A 21,573-nucleotide genomic window follows, 5' to 3' on the forward strand; every position below is an offset into this window, starting at 1 on the left:
TCCTCTGTGGGGTTCACAGACACTAGGTTGGCTCGTGCTCACCAGATGGATCGCACTGACGCAGGAGGAGAAAGAAGACAGTGAATGGGGTCGGGGGGAGCAAGGAGCCTACAGAAAAGGGCACAGCACTCCCTGCTTCATCTTCAACCTGCTCTATTTGTCTCTAGAGTACCTGCTGCCTTCCAGCACACCAAACGGCGTATTTCTTCATGCTGTTTCTTGGGCTCCTCCCTATCACGCTAGAATCGAAGCTCCAAGAGGGCAGGGTTTGAGGGGTTTTTGTTTGTTTGTTTTGTTCACTGCTGTGTCCCAACATACAGAGTAACTGGCACATAGTTGGCATGTCCGGATGCTTGTTGGATGAATGAAGGGCTCTGTGGCCCTCACACGGCCCTCCTCAGATCAGCCAGTGAAGGCAAGGTTAGGAGGGAGGGAGGGAGGGAGGGAGGCAAGAAGGGAGGGACGGGGAAAGAAGCAAATAAGGACCCTGACAGCATTTCCCTGGACATTTTTCAGAAATGTTTCCTTTTGTCTTCTCATCGCCATGAGAGACAGGCGCAATCCTTCTCTTTCTATAGACTGGAGAGCTGGGGTTTGCCTCTCTCATTTGGCTCCCTGAGAACAGACGAAAAGGCTCTACTGAGCATAGGTAGCCAGGTTCCCATAGAAAACAACTCCTCCGTCATTAGACAACACTGATTCTAAGCTTCAGTTTGCCTTTTACTAACTATGAGGACTTGGTCAGGTCACTTCTCTCTGAGTCTCTACTCCCAAACATGCGTCATCCCGCTACGAGCCCGCTGTGAGACTAACTCAGACAACGTCCCACGGCACTCAGGAGGCAGTGCATGTCAGCTCCGCCCCTACCCCTTCACCCCTCCACCCCTCCACCCTTCCCGTCCCGCAGCCTCCCACGAGCGTCCAGCCCTGCTTGTCAACACCGTTCGGTAATAACCGCGGAGAGGAGCATTCGGTTGAGAAACGCGGGCTTCGGGTCCATCTCTAATTGTCTTGGGGAGGTTTGGGGCAGGCTGTTCAGCGATAATATATAAGCTGGCAGTGAAAAGCCCGACGCCTCGTGGTTTACTTCTTTGCACCGTAGCCTCCTGGTGGCAATCCGCACACCTGTCGGAGCTGGCATGGGCTTCAGGGGAGCGCTGCTCTGGCGAAGCTTCACTGAACGCTGGGGCCTGCAAAAAGATATCAGACCTCCGGATACCATAGTGCCATCACTTCCAGGCCCAAGGGGGGCTAAGAGATGTACAGGGGCACGGGGCCCAGAGAGGAGCGGCCAGCAGCTCGAGGTCGCCCGGCACACTGCTACGAGAGCGCAGAGTCGATTCTGATGGGAGCCTGCTTTGTCAGTTATTAGAAGGCATATGTACTTTCCCCTGTCGGCTCGGATGCCCACTGGGCAACAAGGAGGATGGATGGAAGGAGCAGGAAGGTCTCTTTCCTTTTTTTTTTTTTAAAGATTTTATTTATTTGACAGAGAGAGACACAGCGAGAGAGGGAACACAAGCAGGGGGAATGGGAGAGGGAGAAGCAGGCTTCCTGCTGAGCAGGGAGCCTGATGTGGGGCTTGAACCCAGGACCCTGGGATCATGACCTGAGCCGAAGGCAGACGCTTAAAGACTGAGTCACCCAGGCACCCCATGGAAGGTCTCTTTCCTACGCAGTAGAAGAGGTTCCGAATCGGGAGTTGGGATCCTTGAATTTTAATTTACTGTCAGTGTGGGGTGAGTTAGTCCCTGCGCTGGATCTTCTCTTTGTCACAGCGCCCTCCATCTCCCAGAGGCCCTCAGTTGGAAACAGAAGGGGCTGGAATTCCAAGAGGAGGACCCTCTGGCTTTTCAAGCTTAATGAAGCCCAGGCAGCCCATAAGTTAGCTTGGGTGTCAGAGACCCCCCTCACCCTGTCTGCTAACCTTGCCCACCTGTGTCCTCCAGGCAACAACAGCCTCCTGACCTGTATGGAGGACGGCCTGTGGTCCTTCCCAGAGGCCCTGTGTGAGCTCATGTGCCTAGCTCCGCCCCCAGTGCCCAACGCAGACCTCCAGACAGCCCGGTGCCGAGAGAACAAGCACAAGGTGGGCTCTTTCTGCAAGTACAAGTGCAAACCTGGATATCACGTGCCTGGCTCCTCTCGGAAGTCAAAGAAGTAAGTAGGGCTGGAAACACACTCTCACAGGTTCTGGGGGCGAGGAGAACCAGGTCTGGATGTCTGATTATAAGGAAGCACTCATTTTTTTTTTTTTTTTTTTTTTTTGCTGGAGGCAATACCCACTGTTCATCATATGCTGCCCTGTGAGAATCTACAGGGACATTGTTAGTAACTGCCTCCTGGCTGTGTGACCTCAGGCAAGCGACTTCACTTCTCTGGGCCTCAACTTTTCAATAATAAGATGGAGATGATAATACCAGTTACAGCATTATATTATTGTAAAGAATAAATGAGGATGTGTCTAGAAAGTGTTTGCAAAGTGCCTGGCACATAGTAATTGTTCAATAAATGGTAGGAATGAATATCATCATTGTACTAGCACCCATCAGAACACTCTAGAAGGAAGGAAGAGGACAAGAGTTGGCAGGACTTGAGTTTATTTCAGTCCACATGGAACTGAGAGAATGTCTGAAACTCTTGCTTGACCCAAGTCAATGAATTTTCTTTAATCCCTACACGTGCTCCTTACCAACTAATAGGGCAGGTCAGGGATCCGGAGTGGGAAAGGGAAATGAGAGGTCAGCTGGCTCCAGAGAAACTTGGGTGTTGGATAGGGCATGAGTCCAGCCATCTGATCCTTGAGACATCTCTTCTTTTATCTCTTCTTTGAAGACGGGCCTTCAAGACTCAGTGTACCCAAGATGGTAGCTGGCAGGAGGGCGCTTGTGTTCCTGTGACCTGTGACCCACCTCCGCCGAAATTCCATGGGCTCTACCAGTGCACGAATGGCTTCCAGTTCAACAGCGAGTGTAGAATCAAGTGTGAAGACAGCGATGCTGCCCAGGTAAGACTCTTTGAACTTGAAGTTTGGTGCTCTGGGCCCCATCCTATCTGCTTACCGAAGACCCATCTGTATCTGAAGAACAGCATCCTTCCGGATCCTCTGCAGATACCGCAGTGTCACCAATGCAGAAGCTAAGAAACTGGGTTCTGATTATCTTCTTTGGGAATCTCCCTAAGCCTTGTTTTCCTCCCTAAACACCCTATTTTGGCTCAGAGATTCTTAGCTTTGCAAAATGGTTAGTGTTAGAGCCCTTATGAAGGAAAGCATATATGGAATCCCATGGTGTAAAAACAATCACAGTTGAGTTACTGTGATAGGAATGACCAGGGTGGTTTTGCCAACTTTCCACCACCATCACCTGTGGTTGTCCCTGGAGTATTTAAAAACGCAATGCCGCCATGTCCTCAAGACATCAGTTGGCTCTGGCAGCATGAAGAGAAGGGGAACCACATTCCGATGAGAAGTATACAGTCCAGAGAACACTAGGGAAGAAAGGGAGACCAGGAGGAGATAGCAGGGTTGGGATCTTATCTCCATCCCCCTGTAACCGAGAGGAAGTCTGGCACTTGAGCCGTTCCTGCTGATGGAGTCTATGACTAAAGTTTCTCTTACTCCTTCTAAGACAGGTAGGGAATCTAGAACAGAAAAGGGAAATGGCAAATCCACCATGGTTCTGCCACGATAAACCAGCCATTTTGGGTTGATAGCCCAAGCCTTATATTTCAAGGGTGTGCAAGGACCTTCCGCCAGGTGGGGCTGGGGTTTAGCCGTCTGGGACCCAGGGCTGGCTTCACCTGCAGCCGGTTCTCATCCGTTTTTATTAGTGCCCCGCCAGTGCCAGGCCCTGCAAACCACCATCCTCAATGCCCCCTCACCTGCTCCTCACATGAAAGAGCTCCCCTCTCCTTTTCCAGCTACCTCGCTCCTCATCTTCCTCCCCAGGCCAGCCTGGGCACCCATTCCTCCAGGAACCCCCTTTTTTATTGAAGGATGGTTGACACACGATTTGTTGCAGGTGTACAACACAGCTGTGCTCGCCGTATATGTCGCTACCATCGGTCACCGTGCAGGGCTGTCACACTACCGTGGACTATCTTCCCTGTGCTGGAAGCCCATATCTCCCACTCCCACTCCCCTGCACCTGTGTTGCCCGTCCCCCCACCCCTCCCCTCTGGCAACCATCAGTTTCAGGAACTCTTTCTTGAGGTCCCTTCTACGTTTGGGCTCAGTGCCCCTGCTTGGGTTCCCCCCACCCCAGCACCGGCCACACTGCCTGTAACTCATTTCGGGTGCTCCTTCCCAGGCTGTGAAGTGCTTTACCACCTCTTTCATCTGCCCTGAGTTTTCAGTACTTGGGACAGTGCCAGACACCTAGTAGGTGCTCATGGAATGTCAAGCCATGAGAGCCTCAGTGAACGTCCAGAAAAATCTCATTTTCTAAATGAGAAAAAATCACACTCAGAGCAGTCACTCAACCACCCAAGGTGACACAGCTGGTGTCGCCCGAGTCAGAATCCAGAGCCCCCCAACTGTGGACAGACTGAATCCAATAGGCACCCCCTGAAAATCCTTTGTCGTGTATACTCTTAGATGTCTGTGTACCCAGGTCATTCCCATCCTTGCCTGCCAGGGAAGCAGAAGCCAGGGCCGGGACAAGCAAAGGCCAGAGATTACCACGGCTTCACGCAGGCTGATCAACTTCCCTCTCCCTCCCTTACATAAAACTGTTGCTAACAGTTACCCAAACTGCTGAGCCAAATACTATTCTGGCCGCGGTCATGTTATCAAACTGAAACCCAGTCTGCCTGGGGCCTGCCAAGTACCTTTCATGGCCAGTTTGTATTTAAAAGAGAGGAAAATGTAAATTTATCAGACGATTCAAGCAGTTCTGTTTGGCAACTGGCGAAGAGGCTAGACGCAAAGGAGTGGGGTATTGCTTGTCGGCTCAAAGAATGAGGGGACGCGTGCCAAATGGGCTCCTAATACAATTGACGTTTCTAGTTTGTACCGAAAATGAATTTCCTCTACCCTCAGACCAGGGGCCTGAGAGCCAAATCTAGTATTCACCTCAGATCCCCTCTTGCTGCCTGTAAACACAGCAGAAACCTACGGCCCAGAGTATCTTGAATTAAACAGCTTGTATGGAGCCGGAATTCTTTGCTTTCCAGACAAGTTCCAGATCCTGGCAGAAGAGGACAGGGACTAGTATAGGGGAAGTTCACGTACTCCGTCCCACTAATGCTAAAAGCAAATTGACAAATAAATCCAGTTCATTTGTTTCTTGGGAGCCAGTATGATGCTGGATCTGGACTCTGAGTTCGAATCCTAACTTCACCACTTACCAGTGGGAGGACTTGGGCAAGTTGTTAAACCCTTTAAGTTTCAGTTTTCTCATGGGGACGGATATAATATCACCTGCCTCATGGTTTGGCAGGATTAAATAAGGTAATGAAAGTAGAGCGTGCCTATGAGTAACCCCTGAAATTGTGTAGTATACAACCTGGGCCACCGTACATGGCAGCCCTGGGGAAGAAAAACACAGATGAACTAGCTTCCCTTTAAAGGTCACTTCTAGTGGAGAGAATCCTTGATGCTCCATGTGAGCTCCTATAGAATCTGGAGAGGCAGTGGCTTGAAAGCTATCCCTCTGTGGGTGGCTAGCCCCAGAAAATCAGGAAAGGGGGCATCTGTCATGCATGAAGCCACAGTGTGGGGTGGAGAGCTGGTATGAACCATAGGGAAACCTGACTTATTGCTCAAGTAAACCTGTACAATATATGAACTCTCTAGACTAGCAATGCCCAGTAGAACTTCCTGCTGTGATGAAAATTGTCCTAGTCTGTGCTTTTTGGTATGGTGGCCACTGGCCACATCTGGCTTGTGGAGTACTGGAAACATGGCTGGAGCGACCAAGCAACCACGTTTTACCCTCTATTTAATTTTAAACAGTTCAAATTTAAATGCAAACAGCCCCGCTAATATAGTAGCTACCATATTGCACAGTTCAGCTCTCGAATTTATAGTATTTTTGTGAACCAAGACGGAGAACCTTGGTAATAACAGCTTCTCTACTTTTAAAGTGTTTCCGGGATGCCAGACTGGTGCCCCGGACTTTCTCTCATTTTGACAACTCCCACCAGCCAGACATTTGAAAAAGAAACCAACATCCCCTTTTTCGAATGAGGGAAGAAGTCCTGGAGGCTAAGTTCTTGCCCACGGTTATGAGTGAGTGGGTGGTGCTGACGGGCCCCTCCGCCCTGCTCTTCCTACCACCCCTGAACACGTCCAGGGCATGCTAGTGGCAAAGGGCGGGAACTTCATCCCCAGACAGCTGGGGAGAAGTGCTAATTGCCCCAACATTTAATCCAGCGCAGATGCTCCTGAGCTGTCCGAGGTGATAACTCAGGCCTGGTTCCACAAGAGAAGCATGGGGGAGGGGGTGGCATTTGTAGGTGATTAGGGGAACAGCCGTCTTGTGATTGGGACAGAGTCTGTGGGAGATGCATGCCCGGGGACTGCAGCAGAGGAAGAGGCTAAAGGTGCTTGTGGACGAAGTAATGCTCTTAACAGGGATTCTAGCGGCTCAGCAAAAGCAAGACAGGAAGGGTAGGAGTGCAATCAGTAACGCACCCAGGCCACTGCATGGATCGCAGAGGTGGCCGTAAAAGCCTTCCTGCAACTAGGGGCGTGCATCTGGCTCATGCCTTTATGGGTTCTGCTGTGGATACGGCGGAGTCCTCCCACACACGACACCTCTCCAAGCAGGGGTGGTTTCCGGTTGCAGCATTGTCAAAGGTTTGCCTGGACACTCTGGGCTTCCTAGAGCAAGTTAGAAACTTCACAAGAGGTGGGCAGGACCTAGGAGATCCCCCGCTGCAACCCACTTATTTTATAGATAGGACCACTGGAGCCCAGAGAGGGGAAGACACTTGCCCCAAGTCGCACAGCAAGGCACCAGCAGACTCAGATCTTCACGTCTCTGATCTCCTAACTGAGTCATTGCCCACACCCGATTTTCTTCCAGTCCTTCCTAGTACACATAGGGCTACACGTCACCCTTGGAAGGCTCAAAGTGCATATAAGGGCACTGCCTGGGAATTAAGTAATTAATAGCAGCAGTGACTTATTGAGCATTTACTCCTTGCCAGTCACCGGGCTGAGGGCTCTACTTTATTTCAGCCCCACAGCATCTGTCTGGCATTACTGCCCCATTCTGTAGATGTGGAAGCTGAGGTCCCATGAGTTAAGGTGCCCCCCCCCCCCCCCGCCGCCATATGGCCAGGAGTGGTGGACCGGAGGTTCCCGTTCCTAGGTCAGCCTGCCTCCAAAGCTTAGCCCTTTATGTCCCACCTGCACTGCCTGGGTCTGTCCCGCTCTGAGGCTGCCCTGTGTCCCTCGGCCACTCTTTCGTCTATTTCCATTTCTGCTAAGGAGAAGAAATCTAATTCTCCCTCTCCCCGCCTCTCCCCTCCAGTGTAGTAAAGGCACAGAGGCTTAGTCAGGAGACCCGCCTCTGGCTCGGGCAATCCCCATGTCTGGGGCGTGCTGCCTTCCCACGGCGGCTACTGCCACTTCTAAAGTGTGGGTGATGCTTGAGTGGATTCTGAAGTCCCCCTAGAGACATGGCAGCAGAGTGGCCTAGAACCTTCGCTGACACTGAGAGAGCCCGGTGCTTGTGTGGAGCTCGAGAGGCTTCCCATAATCTAACTTACTCAGTCCCCGTGATGACTCTGTCAGGCAGGGGACCCCATGCCCATTTAACAGCTGAGGAAAGTAAGGAACACAGAGAGGTTAAGGAGCTTCCCCAAGTACTCACAGCTGGGCAGTTGCAGGGCTGGGATTCGAATCTATGTCGTTTGGCTCGAGTCCATGCTCCTAACCATTAACACTAGCATCATTTGAAAAACTCACTTTTTCACTTCCTAGCTGAGCCTCAGTTTCCGAATCTGCAACAAGGATATGATTTCTACTCTACTGTGTTGTTAAAAGGATTTTTAAATGCCTGTAAAACGCTTGGCACGTGATGGGTATTTGATAATATAATTATTGTATGCCTTAGTGCTTTGTGAACCAGTGTGACTAAAGAGAGTTTGAGAGAGCACACGTGCTTTTTTACAGACCTATTCATGGGCACAAAGAGGCAAAATGTTTTGCTGAGAGATGCTCTGCCCTCTTGGATGAGATTTCACCTTTGCGTGCAGAACTGTGCATTCAGAGCTGAGTATACTTGGCACGCTCCTTGCCTAGTGGTCCTGGGTTCTCTCAGATTGCATCCTCAACGTCAGGTCTTCTGTGGTCACCTGAGACTTAACATCAAGGGTTAATTCTGAGACTCTGTACTAGCTGGTAGGTAAGCCCTGAGTGCACCAAGATCTAGTCCTAAAGGGGAACTTGGAAATCCAGAAAGGCTCTGGAAAGTCTGCTGTGCAGAGGGCACAGTGAGGGCAAAGATGCGGAGGTGGGAAGCAAGAGAAATGTGCAGGAGAGACCAGCTAACCGTGAGACTAGAAGGAAAGACAGGTGCATGGCAAGGGATGGGCCTAGCCTTGCCATCTGGGCTCCACCGTGGAGACCCTGGAGTGCCAGGGCACAAGTGTGACTCGTTTGGAAGGCGAAGGTGTCTTAGCAGAAGGATGGCATACTTTTTTTTTTTTTTTAAAGATCTTATTTATTTATTTGAGACAGAGAGAATGAGAGACAGAGAGCATGAGAGGGAGGAGGGTCAGAGGGAGAAGCAGACTCCCTGCCGAGCAGGGAGCCCAATGCCGGACTCGATCCCGGGACTCCAGGATCATGACCTGAGCCGAAGGCAGTCGCTTAACCAATTGAGCCACCCAGGCGCCCAGGATGGCATACTTTTTAAACGCAGATTTAATCAGCAGCCGGAAGTGCCTGATAAACTGGGCAGGAGGGAGAGGGGCTGGAGGCAGCAAGACCAGGGCCTTTATGCTCCCCTCTTCTGTGGTGGAGCCTTCTACGGTGGATTTCTCTGTGGCGAAATTCCCTGAGCAGATTCCAGCTAGTTCTAATACGTTCTCTGCTGCAAACCGAGGTCCCCAGCCAACTCTGGCCCACGTAGTGCTGAGGTCTGCAGCCCTTCAGGGGCTGGAGGCCAAATGCATCATAGGCCCAGGCCAAGGCTCCAGGAAATTGGGGTCAATTTCCTATTCCCCCAAGGGCCCAGCAGAATCATGGGGCCTGGGGCCTGGGGCTCCAGGAGGGAGAGTCGCTTCTCTGAATCCAGGCGAAGCTGCCTAAACTCTCCCTGAGCTCACGCAGAACCTCTGGGGGTGGACTCTGTAAGACGTCCCACAGCTGCATGCTTGGGATGGGCCACCCTTGTCCCGTGGCCATCGATGCTTCCACGGCAGTTGGAAAGGCCCACGAGAGGCCCGGAGAGGGCCCCCCTTTCTCTCCTGAATCCTGTCTCCTTGCAGCTGTTTTCTCAGACGGGGGACCTTCGGCCTGCATCAGCCTTTTCAACGAGCTGATTCATTTCCTCCTGAATGCACTCATTCATTTATTCCCTCATTCTCCCATGTCTTCGTTGGCTCACTCATGCATTTATCCCCTCACCCACAGGTTCACTTGTGTCCTTGCTTATTGAACAAATTCACACCATAACTCTCCACCTATTCACCCCATCTTCTGTTAAACAGTTCTTGAATGAGCACAAATATCTACTGAGTGATGAATGAATGGACCAGGTGGTCAGGACCTGTGATGTGCTGTGGAAAGGCCCCGAGGATGCGGGGGTCTTGGGCCTTGAGGAGTTCATCCTCTAGGTGGGAAAGGATGGTAAACAGAGGCAGGGCATGTCAGAGACCTTAAGGTAGTGCACTCTGTGGGGCTAGAGCAGTGGTAGGACAGGGTCGTCTGTGCCAGACTAGGTGTCTGCGTGGGGAGAGAGACATAGCCACCAGAAGGAGTGTGAAAGCAGAAGCATGGCGGCTGGAGATGGCATACAGGGCATTTGAGGGTGCAGGCGATTTAAACCAAAGTTTGAGGTTGGTGGTGGTGCTGTAGGGAGCAAAACCATGGAGAATGAGCCAGAGCTAAGGCCATGAGGGCTCTGGAGGCCAGGCATAGGAGTCTGAGCAGAAGCCGAGGGGCACAGAAGCTAATGCATGGAGAGTAGAGCAGTCAGCTCCTCTGGCCTCATATAGGGATTCTCTTCTTAGCCAAAGTTTTACAGAGGGAGAGAATATACAGCTTGTTCTACAATGGAGGGACCCCGATCCCGAAGCCACCCATGGTTCTCCATTCTGAATGGGTAGAGGCCACCACACTCCCTAAGCTGACTTTGAAGGCCCCACCCTGCATCTGCCAAGCAGCTCATCCTCCCTTGCTTCACAAGATGAGAACCCCCAGGGAGCTCTCTGCTGCTCACTGTCCTTCCTTGCATTTGCACCTGCCCTTTGGCCTTCCAGAAAGGTCTTTCTATCCCCGTTCTGCCTGTGATTCTATGCATCCTTGAAAACTCTTTTCCATATATCACCTCCTCTACAGGGCCTCCCTGCTTGCCCCTGACAACCGATTGCTCTCCCCGTGTCCTCAGAGCACCTAGCACCGAGCACCTTCACACTGACGTGGCTGGCTGCTCACATGACTGTCTTTCTCACGGGGGCCGATACTGGCTCACTTTACTTTTGGGCGCCACAGAGCCGGGCACAGACTGGGCACTAAGAAATGGTCCTTGGATTCAGGGGCAGTTCTAAAGTATCTGCGGAGCGGGACCTCCCATGAGAATCCCAGACTCTGAAAGGGGGCTCAGCAGGAGAGGACAGTGCCTGCAAGCCGCGTGTGCCTGCCGCCTTGCGGCAGATCGAGAAACTCTGTAGTGTAGTGTAGCAACTGTGTAGGGCAGGGGAGGGCACAGATAGAAGTATCCCCACACCACCTCCGGGGGTGCCATTGCTGCTGGAATGGAATGGAATGGAATGGAGCGGAAGGAAGGAAGGAAGGAAGGAAGGAAGGAAGGAAGGAAGGAAGGAAGGAAGGAAGGAAAAGGAGAGGAAGGACGAAAAAGCTTCCGACCTACCAAGTTCACGTGTGGCAGAGCCCTCCCGTGGGGTGCTTCCTCACTGGCTGAGAGGAAACAAGCTTTGCTGTATGCCTACACTCTCACAAACAGCTACAGGACCCATGTTCGTACTTACTGTATGAGCTGGGGTGCGTTTGGTCACCTACCATCTCAGTTTAAAAAAAAAAAAAAAAATCAACACACAAAACAAATCCCTCTGACCAAAATCTCTGAAAGAGCTCGAAGCTAGGGTTCAGGAATCGTGGGAGCTAGGGTCCCTGGAGAGCTCTGAGCATGTTTGAGTCCTCAGTTTCCCCACCTGTCAAGCGGAGATGTTAACAGTGCCTCTATTTTACGGTGAGTGGGTTTCTACCGTTGTTAAGCAGTTGCTTTCCAAACACTTCCAGGGCCCTGGGGAGATGAGGAACGGTTTCCTCTTTTATTTGGAGGGGCTGATTATGGTGAGGGTGACAGTCCCCCTTGGTCACCCTGACTGTTCTTCTGTGGTGCTCAGGGACGTGGGAGCAACATCATCCACTGCCGGAAAGACGGCACCTGGAGCGGCTCCTTCCACGTCTGCCAGGAGATGCAGGGCCAGTGCTCGGCCCCGGACCAGCTCAACAGCAACCTCAAACTGCAGTGCCCGGAAGGCTATGCCATAGGTATGGTGGGCGCGTGAGGGTGGCAGTGGGAGGGCCAGGTCCTTCTGGGAGCCTGGGGCTAGTGCCTCGCTCGTGATGCCCCATGGGAGGGAGACAGAGATGAGAGAGACCAGGTCCCGTGCTCCCAGAAAGAGAGTGAAGGGCACGCATGTTGGAGAAGCCAGGGTCGGTGAGTGTGGAGAGTCAGACCGGAGTACAGAAAAGCTGACTGCCGTGTCGGGGGACACAGAAGGCTCCCAGGGGAAGGGATGCTGCTGTAGGGATTGGAAAGAGCTTGTTGGGCAGGAGATGGGCTTCCAGACGGAAGGAACCATGTGGTGCAAAGGGAAGGAGATGCGGAAGCACACGTTGTGTTTCGGAGAGCAGTCGTGGTCCGGTGTTAATCTTAAATTGTGCATAAACCTAATACTTCGTGAGTACCTATTAAGGGTCGGTCCCCACAGCAAGCACTTTAGAGGCATCGTCTCATATCTGCTCCATGACCTTTAACAGATGAGGAGATGGAGACTTGAAGGGATAACAGAATATCTCCCTTACTCTGAAGCCCGAGTTCTTGCCCTGGCACCTCTGTGGCCTCCCACTTAGAGGATAAAGAGCATGTTCAGAATCCTATTTGTGTGGCGATAGGCTAGCTCACAAAGTGCTCACAGTGAGGGGAGACAACCTGGGGTTTGATGCCAGGGATTGGCCTGGTTGAAACCAGGCGTCTGGACAGATGCATTAATCACAGGCTCCGAGGCTTTCTGGGGAAGTGGGCATGCATTGAGTCTGACCTCAGTTGAGGGCGGTGATGCTGACCTCTTGGGCTGATTCCCTAATTGACCATGATGAAAAGCCCAGGGAATTGGATGTTCTTTCTCATGGCCAGTGTGATTTATGGGATAATCACCAGGGATGTCTGGAGCAGAAGGTTATCACGCACACACTCACTCCCAGTCACACAGAGCCAATAAGTTCTGCATCCAGCAGAATGGGAGCTGTCACTTCTTATCCAGAATCGAGGCCTGTGGTTGGAGAGGGGAGGTGTGTGGGGCCTCTGACCACCGCCTCTCAAAGAGGGAAACATAGAGCCTGAGAGCACACATATGTTCTTCACCTACAAGCAGACTAGGAATCAGCGCTCCTGCATGGAGCCCAGAGCATCTGCTCCTACGTGGGTGAGAAAAACCTCCAAGTGCAAGGTTGCTGTCTCCAATGATTCAGAAGATACTTTAAGTTCCTACAGATTCACCAGTCCAAAGGACCCTGACCAGGACGGTTGCAGAGGGGTGGTATCTTGTGTCATTTGCCAATATAGGCGTTCTAGAAGGTTAGGGCAACAGGTGAAGCAATGGTCAAAAACATTGGCTGCTCTGCCCCAAAGCCATCGCTTTCTTCTCTCCATCATTCCTGATAGGTGGTTCTAGACACTTATGTCTGTGATGGGGTCCCCACCTCCAACTCAGTCAGGATACGCAAGTGAATATTCACATATACTCATGACTGGTATTAAGTGGCCCTGGGAGGGAAGATTTTCATTAAGTGACTTATTTAAAAAAAAAACAAAACAGGGCGCCTGGGTGGCTCAGTTGGTTAAGCGACTGCCTTCGGCTCAGGTCATGATCCTGGAGTCCCTGGATCGAGTCCCGCATCGGGCTCCCTGCTCGGCGGGGAGTCTGCTTCTCCCTCTCCCACTCCCCCCTCTCATGTGCTTGCTCTCTCTCATTCTCTCAAATAAATAAATAAAATCTTTAAAAAAAAAAAAACACTTTTAGAAACAGACTTCCTGCCTGTCTACCTCCACTGATACGCTCAAATATATTCACACATACAAAAATAAACACAAGCACAAATGTTTAATAACCATAGACCCAAACCCACGCATCATTAACTCACGCCTGGCACATACGCATCAGCCAAATACTGCACAAACACATCACCTAACACACACACACAGCGGCACATAATAGGCACACAGGTGTGACATTTGGTCACACACCTGTCACAAGCACATCTTATGCCCTGACACATGTTACCTGTGCAGAGAGATGCACACGGCCACTGTGTGCGTACGCCCCACGCACATGTCACAGCCGCACACGGCCTGGCTCTCGGCTCGCCCAGCTAGAGGGAGGCAGACGTGTGGCCGTAGCATTCCTTTGCCCACCGAGCTTTTTCACGGTCAAGCAGAAAGGGGAAGAAGTCAGTAGGACACTGGAACCTGGACGTCCTTCCCTTCCCGGTACCCATGTCCCCCACTGCCATGCAGATGCCCCTTTTATGAATATGGTGATCCACGGTGGCCGGGGTGGGGGGCAAATGCGGGAGCTAAGAGGGTAAAGGCAGCATGGGACTCTGGGAGACAACCATTGGGAAGGAGGGGAAACAGGTTTCCCTCCTGACCTCCAGGTCCCTCCCCTTCCTCGCCTCCAAAGACCCCCACATCAGAAGCCCAGGCTGAGCCCCTTCCTGGGGAGAGCCCACCTCACCAAGGAGGGGATTTGATCCAAGGCCTCATAATCAGGGGTGAGATGTGTGTCCCTTCCTTCGCGTGGGCTTGGGGGCTGGAGGACACGTTCTGCTGGCCCCTCCCCGGGCAGCACAGGCTGGCTTCGGTGGCAGTTAGGAACCCTCAGAAAGTTGCTTCCCCACCCCCTCTCCCCCCCTCCCTGGGAAGGAGAGGCAGGGGCCTGGTGAGATCACCCTCAGTAATGATGCCAGTTCCGGCTGGCTCATATATCACAACATAGCAGCCTGATCCTAAAGCCCCAGCCCCATGGGTGGGGGAGGAGAGCACAGGGGAGGGAGCTGCGGGGAAGGGGAAGGGGAGACGGGGCTGCCGCCGAGCAGGGCAGGGATGGCCTCCTGCGTTGACCATATCTTCCGCTTTGTGCCCCTCCTGGGAGAAGAGAGCCTTTGGCTTTTCCTCACGGGCTGCCTCTTGTTTTTGCAAAAGAAGATTTTATCATCACAGCCTTGCTTCTACCTCGCTCCCTAAATACTCCTTTAGAAAAGATCTCCTGACAAACACACAGCACTGACTTTCTCCAGCTACTTCGTGACTCCCCACCCCGCCTTATTCCCATCACTCATCTTTTTGGTATTTTTGCCCCCCCCATTTCTTTTCTCTCCTCTACCTTCCTTTCTCTTTCCTCTTTTGGGCTCCCCTGTATCCATTGCTGGGCTCGGAAGGCCGAAGGACGTGGGTTTTAATTCATGGGCCCCTAATCGCCTGCTCTGTAACCTGAGCTCTGTGCACGTCTCTAACCTGAGAAATGGGTGTGATGACAACCTGTGGTACAGCACGGGATATTCAGGAGAACGTGTGACATATGAAAACCACCTGCACGGCCAGGGATCTGCCCCCTCTTCTGGGCTGGGGGGCCCTGTGTGTTAAGTGAAGAGGTTTTAAACACTGTCCTAGGCCTGACACTCCACCCTCATCCCCTCTTCAGTCCTGTTGAGTCTCTCAGACTGAAGAGATGGACAAGAGGGCAATAAGAAGGGCCCTCATAGATAAACTATATATACATATATATGTGGGGGGGGGATACACACACACACACCCCTTTAGAATGGCTACTAGAATCGAGTTGGCTGTCTCTTGGGGTCCACTTAGCGTTCAGTGGTGGTCCAGGCATTAAGGTAGAGGAATGACCTCCTTAGGGCCTTGGTCAGATTCTGACACGTCCACTCTTTGCCCACATGAATGAGCACGGCTTGAGAGTCCTGGAGATACCTCGTGGGATAGGCTTGGTTTTCAGGAGACTTTACAATGTGTGAGGTCAGGGTAGAGAATGAATGCACCAAATTATGGTCGACTTGCCAACCCGCAGCTTAAAGTCAGGTGTCCCTCACCGAGGGCTGCTGTATACCCGCCTGTCCCTGTTTATCATCAGTGCCTTCATTTTCTCGTTCCTTTATCCACGTATCCAGTTTTGTATTCATTCTCCCCCATCTGGGTACCCATGTCCTCCTGTGCATTCACCCACTCCCTCGGTCCCTTGTCCATGGACGCATTCACGCACTCCCTGTCTCTCCCACTCATTTCACAAATACTTGCGGCCATGCACAGTGCCAGGCTCTGGGCATGGAACGGGGAGCATGGAGAGGGCTGGCCTCAGGAGTTTACAGTCCGGCAGGGAAGAGAGCCATCAATACAACAGTCACCAAGCCCATGGGAAGGGGCTAGTGCCCGTGAGAGGGCTTGGCCTGTCAGGAAAGCAGGGAGGGCTCCTCGGAGTAGGCGGCACTTGGACTGAGGTCTGAAGGATCACTAATAGTGCACTAGTTGAAGAGAAGTAGGAAGGGTCTAAAGGCACAGGGGAGGCGTGTGTGCAAGCCCTGAGCAAGCAGAAAGTGAGGAGCTAGGAGGCTGTGCTGCATTCATGGGCTCACCACGCCCTGGGCTGATGCATCCTGAGCAGTCCCTGCATGTCAGGCACCGGGCTAGGCTCATAGATGAGTCCCCCTCATCCTTGTCCATCTAGGGCATCACTGTAACTGTGGAAAGGTAGGCACAGGGATGGCGTAAGGCCAGCACTGAGAGACTCCTCGTTGCTGAATACTGCTCTCACTCAGGCGCAAAAATCAGGGCAGGCTTCTTGGAGGATTTGAACTGGGCCATGAAGAACTGATAGGATTTGACCTTGAGAAGGCAGATGGGGGTGATTCAGGGGAAGGGGTGAATGGGAGCAGAAAAATAGAGGCAAGGGGTTGTGGGACTCAGGTGGAAAACCTAGGGCAATCTGGCTGGACCACCCAAAGCGTGAAGATGGTTAATGGGAGATGAGATCGACTAGACCATGGGAGCCCACGGATGCTGGGCAAAGGGGATTATACTTTGTCCTGCTTGTGGGCAACCTTAGAAATGTTCTCAAGCAGAGGAGGGGCATGACCAAATGGGGCTCAGGGCCAATGAACATGGCGGTGGGCGTAGGCTGTTTGTTGGAGACGAGAATAGAGTCAGGGAGACCAGAGGCTGCCCCGCTGGGAGTTCACTTCTTTCCACTGTCCTCAAGGCCGGGATGGCCTGGTCCACTGGGGACCAGGCATGACAGGGCCTGTACGGTGGGAGAGCAGCCCATGGGCATCAGGGGACTGGGGGCTGAGCTGTGGCCTCACTCTGTGCTTGCCCTCAGGGTCGGAGTGTGTCACCTCGTGCCTGGACCACAACAGCGAGTCTATCATCCTTCCAGTGAACGTGTCTGTACGGGACATCCCCCACTGGCTGAACCCCACACGGGTGGAGGTGAGTGCAGGGCTGTCTCCGGTGGCTAGGGGAGGGAAGTGACCCCGTTGGACACTTGCTGTGCCCCAGTCCCTCATTAGTCCTTTCACACATGTTCAATCATCGACTTGTCACGCCTGTTCTGAGGGGTGGGCACTGTTTACGATCATCTCTCCAGGCCACCAGCATTTCACCCTTGCCCTCGGCCAGGCCTGTGCGGAGGACCTTTTATTTACTGTTCCACTGCATCCTGATGACAGTCTAGGAATAAGAGGACTGTTGTCCCCAGTTTAGAGGTGAGGACACGGAGGCACCAAGAACACACAGAAAGCAGAGTCAGGTCACAAACCCATGTCTGTCTGACCGGAAAGTCTGTACCTGTAAGGATAGCGTGATCCGGCTTCTCTAGACAAGCTCTTAGAAGGCCTTCCATGTGCCATGGCCTAGATTTCTGGTATCCTTCTCCATGCTTAACTTGTTTGGTGGAAAGCAATTAATATGTGGTCTGGGGAACCGGTAACACCCATTACTTATGAAGCACCCACTATGTGCACGTGCCCAGCACTCAACACACAAGACTGTATTTAAGACTCAGGATTGTTGTATGGAGCAGGGGGGCATTGCCTGCAGTTCCTGCTTGGGGACACTGAGATCTCAGGAGTGAGCGACGGGCCCAGGGCGAGGGCTCGAACCCGAGCCTGAGTCCAAGTGCAGTGCTTGTCCTCAATGTCTAGCTGGTGTGGCCCTGGCCAGAGGCCGTGTAGGCTCCGCCTCCTGGCAGCCGCCTCCTTGCCCAGGTCCACCTGGGGGCTGGCCATTCCCATGGTCTATGTGTCACCTGATCCATCCGTGGCCCTACAGCGGAACCCCACTCCTGCCCTCAAGGGCAGCACAGACCCTGGGCCTCATGTACCCGTTCTGGGTCCTGGCTCAACCTGGAGAGAGTGAAAGAGGGAAGCAGGGCCCACAGGGCAGTGTTCGGTGATGTCCCTCCCGGCCAGCCTTCCTGCTTGGGGCGTGGGGGGCCTCACTGTCTGCCCTCCTGCTGCAGATCCCGCTCCAGATAGCCAGGCAGAACCCGATACGAGGTGTACTATTTCTCAAATGAGCTGAGGGCATGATTGCGAGGGCTTACTCAGCACTCGGCCTGTGGTGCTGGCACTGGACTTGGACGACCCCTCCGCTCCCCTGTGCACCACAGTGTTCTTCTCCTCCCCTCCCCTCCCTCCTCCTCCCCAACTGCCCTCTGCCCTACATCCAAGTCCTGTCCCTTTTGCCTGCCTCTGTTTCCATTCTGTTTCTCTCTCCCTCTCCCAAGACATCTGTCATCTTGCTCCATGTCCCGCCCAAACATCCTCTTTCCCCTCTGTCTGCCCCTGACTCTCCCATGCATAGCCTAGGTAGCCCTGTCTCCCCGACCTCATGCTCCCCATCTGTTCTCTGCCCTTGGCATGCCTCTCCCCACTGCTAACCCAGCGCCCCACACAGATTCTCACCGAATGCCCCGGTGAATGCCGGCGTGCTGTCCATACCCAGGGGTGCGCACAGAACCCCCGTGTCAGAAGCTCAAGGAAGTTGGAGATCAAGTACAAGCCTGTCGTTGTACAGATGGAGAAACTGAGGAGCACGGAGTGAGGGGATTAGGCCAGGGTCACACCGGAAGCAGAGCCATGCCCCCCGTCCCCTGCCCTGCTCCCACATACCCAAAGGCAGGGGAATTACACTCCTACACAGAGCAGACACAGGAGACCTCCCTCATACCCCAGCCCTGGAGGTCTTCTCTGCCCGGGATTAGGACCAGTTTCCCCTGGCCCGGCTCCCACCCAGGCCTTTTCTCTGCCCCCTCCTGCCCCCGGGTGAACTCCCACCCTTCCCTTGGTGAGCCCCGGGCACTAAAGAGTTCAGTTATATTCACTGTGAAATAAATCCAGGGATTTGAAAGCCTGGGAGCCCCCCCTTCCCCAGTTGCCCATCCGCTGCCTGGCTGCCCCAGCCCCCTACCCCATTCCCTGGTCTGCCGGCCTTTATTGATGCCGGCCTACGGAGAGAGCCATAACGAGGTTCAGACCTCCCCTGGTCTCCGGAGGCCTCATTATCCAGGAGGAAAAAAATGTGGTAGAAACAGGGAGGAGGGTGAAGGGCAGAGATTGATGATTTCCAGGAATAAGGCAGAAAAGCTGGCCTCTGCTGTACCCTTGCCCCCCGTGTGCTGAGAGCTACAGAGAAACAGAGCTGCTGGTGCTGGGGCTGCCGGGCCAGGGCAGAGGCCTCCGGGGCCGGGGCAAGGCAGATGGGTGGGGGCCGGGCTCGGCTCCAAGTCCGCTTACCTTTGTCCCGAGGGAAGGAAGTGCGGGGCTAGAACGCACATTTCGTGGATGCCGCCCGTGAATCGGGCACGGGGTCATGCTTCTTTACACCCCTTCCCCTGCCCCCCACACACCCGGTAAGGCGGGTTTTTGTCTCTCCCCTGTTTCCAGTGGAGGAAGTGGAATCTCAGCGGGGGAAGCCCCTGGCCTGAGAGGATATAAAGGGAGCCCCTGGCCAGTCTAATGTACGTTGTCTCGGGGTCCCCGCGCAGTCTCTGCTGAATGCACGACAGTCATAACAGGGGCAAACCATTTACTGACCACTTGCCAGGGAACATGCTGCTGCAGAGTTAACCACTGGCTCTCCGCGCTCCCCTCCCCCTGCATTGCCCCCCCCAAAAAAAAACAACCACCATCTAGAGCTCTTCATTGCCCCCCCCCCCAAAAAAAACAACCACCATCTAGAGCTCTGATTTGTAGTATTTGCCAGTTACCATGGTGTACCCGCCTGGGTTCCCAAGTTGCCCTCGCTGCGCACAGCGCTGGGAGGGACAGGCACCACCACCTCTCGTGGGCCCACTCGAGCCGGCCGAAGCCCACGGTGGCGTGTGGGGCACGACAGCCTCTATTTTAAGTACTTTACACGGATCGGCCTATATGACGAGAACAACGCCTACTTAGATGAGTGGGAGATCACCACCGAGATGGCGTGCTGTGATGAGCGCACTGGAATGGTGACCTTTGTGAAGGCAGGCCCACGGGCCTCTTACTCACCACGGTACTCCCCTTCGTGCCTAGCTCGCAGTGGGTGCTCGCTAAATACTAAGGTTTGCGGGATCAGGTGACCAAGGTTCTAGTTCAAGCCCAGGCATCTTCTTGTGGTCTGTCCTTGGACAAATCCTACCACTTCTACAAGCTGCAGTTGGCCCATCTGTGGAATGAGAGATAGGCCTGGATCAAGAGTCACAAAGTCAGACCCCCACGGGAACCAGGCTGGTGGGACAAATGGGTGAAGCAGGCCAGGCGTGTCATTCTGTAGATTACATACCTAGGCATATTATTAATACTGGTAGCAGGATTTATTAGACATATTTCAGACAGACACGCGTAAAATAATACAAATGCCCGTGTACATTTTACCCAACTTAAGAAATGACTTTCTAAATTTTCTTCTTATTGAGATTTAATGCACATGCTGATTTTACATGGAAGGTTTGATCAGTGTCCATGTTTGTGGCCACTCCTGAAACCACTCCCCAGGTCGGGATCCCTGGCTCCCCAGAGGTCATCCCCTCCCCGTGCCAGGCAATGGCTGTGCCCCCAAGATAACGTCTACTGGGTTGGCTTATTTTTTTTTTTATTGAGGTGTAATTGACATATAAAATTATATTAGTTTCAGGTGTACTAAAATTTTTAGTTTTACTTTCATAAAGAAAAACACTCCCTTTATTTGTTTAAAGTTCTCTCCTTTGAAAGCCCCCACTCCCCCACCCCCACCACCCCGCATGTGCTGTTGGAAGTGATAGGGACACGGAGAAATCTTCCTCACATCTAAGAAAGGAGACAATACAAACTTAGTGACAGATGGCAATGTCTCTTGGGCTCAGTGCTGGAGAGACTGCAGGGAAAGGTGGGGACAGTGGTGAACTCTGGAAAACACATCCCGCTTCCCTAGGGGGCAGCTCGAGCCAAGTGTGGCAGTGTGGAAACGGGTGCTGAGTATGGCTAGATCTCCCACTTCCATCTTGAGTATAAGAAATCTGGAGTCTTTAAAATATAAAATCTCTAAATTTTTTTTTAAATACTGGCAAATAATTTTGACTCCTGTCAAGCACATTGTGTGCCAAACTGAACATTTCTGTGGGTTGTGTAGCCTGGAAGCTGTCAGCTTGCAACCTTTGGATGAGGCAGACTCCTAGCCCTGGGCATCTGGAATTCAGGGTAGCAGCCTCTCTGTCACCAGCTCTGAAGGAGCACCCCTAGTCTGCCCTGTACCTCGACTTGTTCCCGGAAAATGCAGTGCACAACCTCAGAGGCTTATAATTCCTCTAGGTATCTGGGAACTTGGATTTTATAATGGCATCTGGGCAAAGGATGGAAGGAGGGAGGAAAGAGAGGAGAAGAAGAAGAAAGGGAAGGGGGGTACTTAAGGGTAAAAAAAAAGGAAGTTACCATTTGTTATCTATCACTGTTTGTTAGGCAGGTCCAAATATGCCACCTCGTTTTGTCTCCACCATATTCCAGTGAGATCAATAGTATCACCATTTTACACAGGAAGAAGCTGAAGTTCTCATTGGGTTTTCACTGCCCAATTCACATAACTAATGCAGTTGAATCAGAATTTGGACCCAGGGCTAATTCTCCTG

The 21,573-nt window shown here is 52.7% G+C and overlaps 1 protein-coding gene across 1 annotated transcript in view; it reads left to right on the forward strand.

Annotated features, from left to right (window-relative positions):
- PAPPA (pappalysin 1) overlaps positions 1 to 21,573 on the forward strand; it is a 237,419-nt gene that overhangs the window by 190,624 nt on the left and 25,222 nt on the right. The window contains exons 16-19 of the mRNA XM_045883010.3: positions 1,950 to 2,160; positions 2,836 to 3,007; positions 11,545 to 11,692; positions 16,813 to 16,922. Of these exons, the coding sequence (XP_045738966.1) occupies positions 1,950 to 2,160; positions 2,836 to 3,007; positions 11,545 to 11,692; positions 16,813 to 16,922 (641 nt within the window). The remainder of the gene's footprint in view (positions 1 to 1,949; positions 2,161 to 2,835; positions 3,008 to 11,544; positions 11,693 to 16,812; positions 16,923 to 21,573) is intronic.

Source organism: Mirounga angustirostris, unplaced genomic scaffold, assembly GCF_029215605.1.
Source record: "Mirounga angustirostris isolate CCGP_5_RB_7025 unplaced genomic scaffold, mMirAng1.0.hap1 SCAF_15, whole genome shotgun sequence".
In the NCBI taxonomy this organism is placed as follows: domain Eukaryota; kingdom Metazoa; phylum Chordata; class Mammalia; order Carnivora; family Phocidae; genus Mirounga; species Mirounga angustirostris.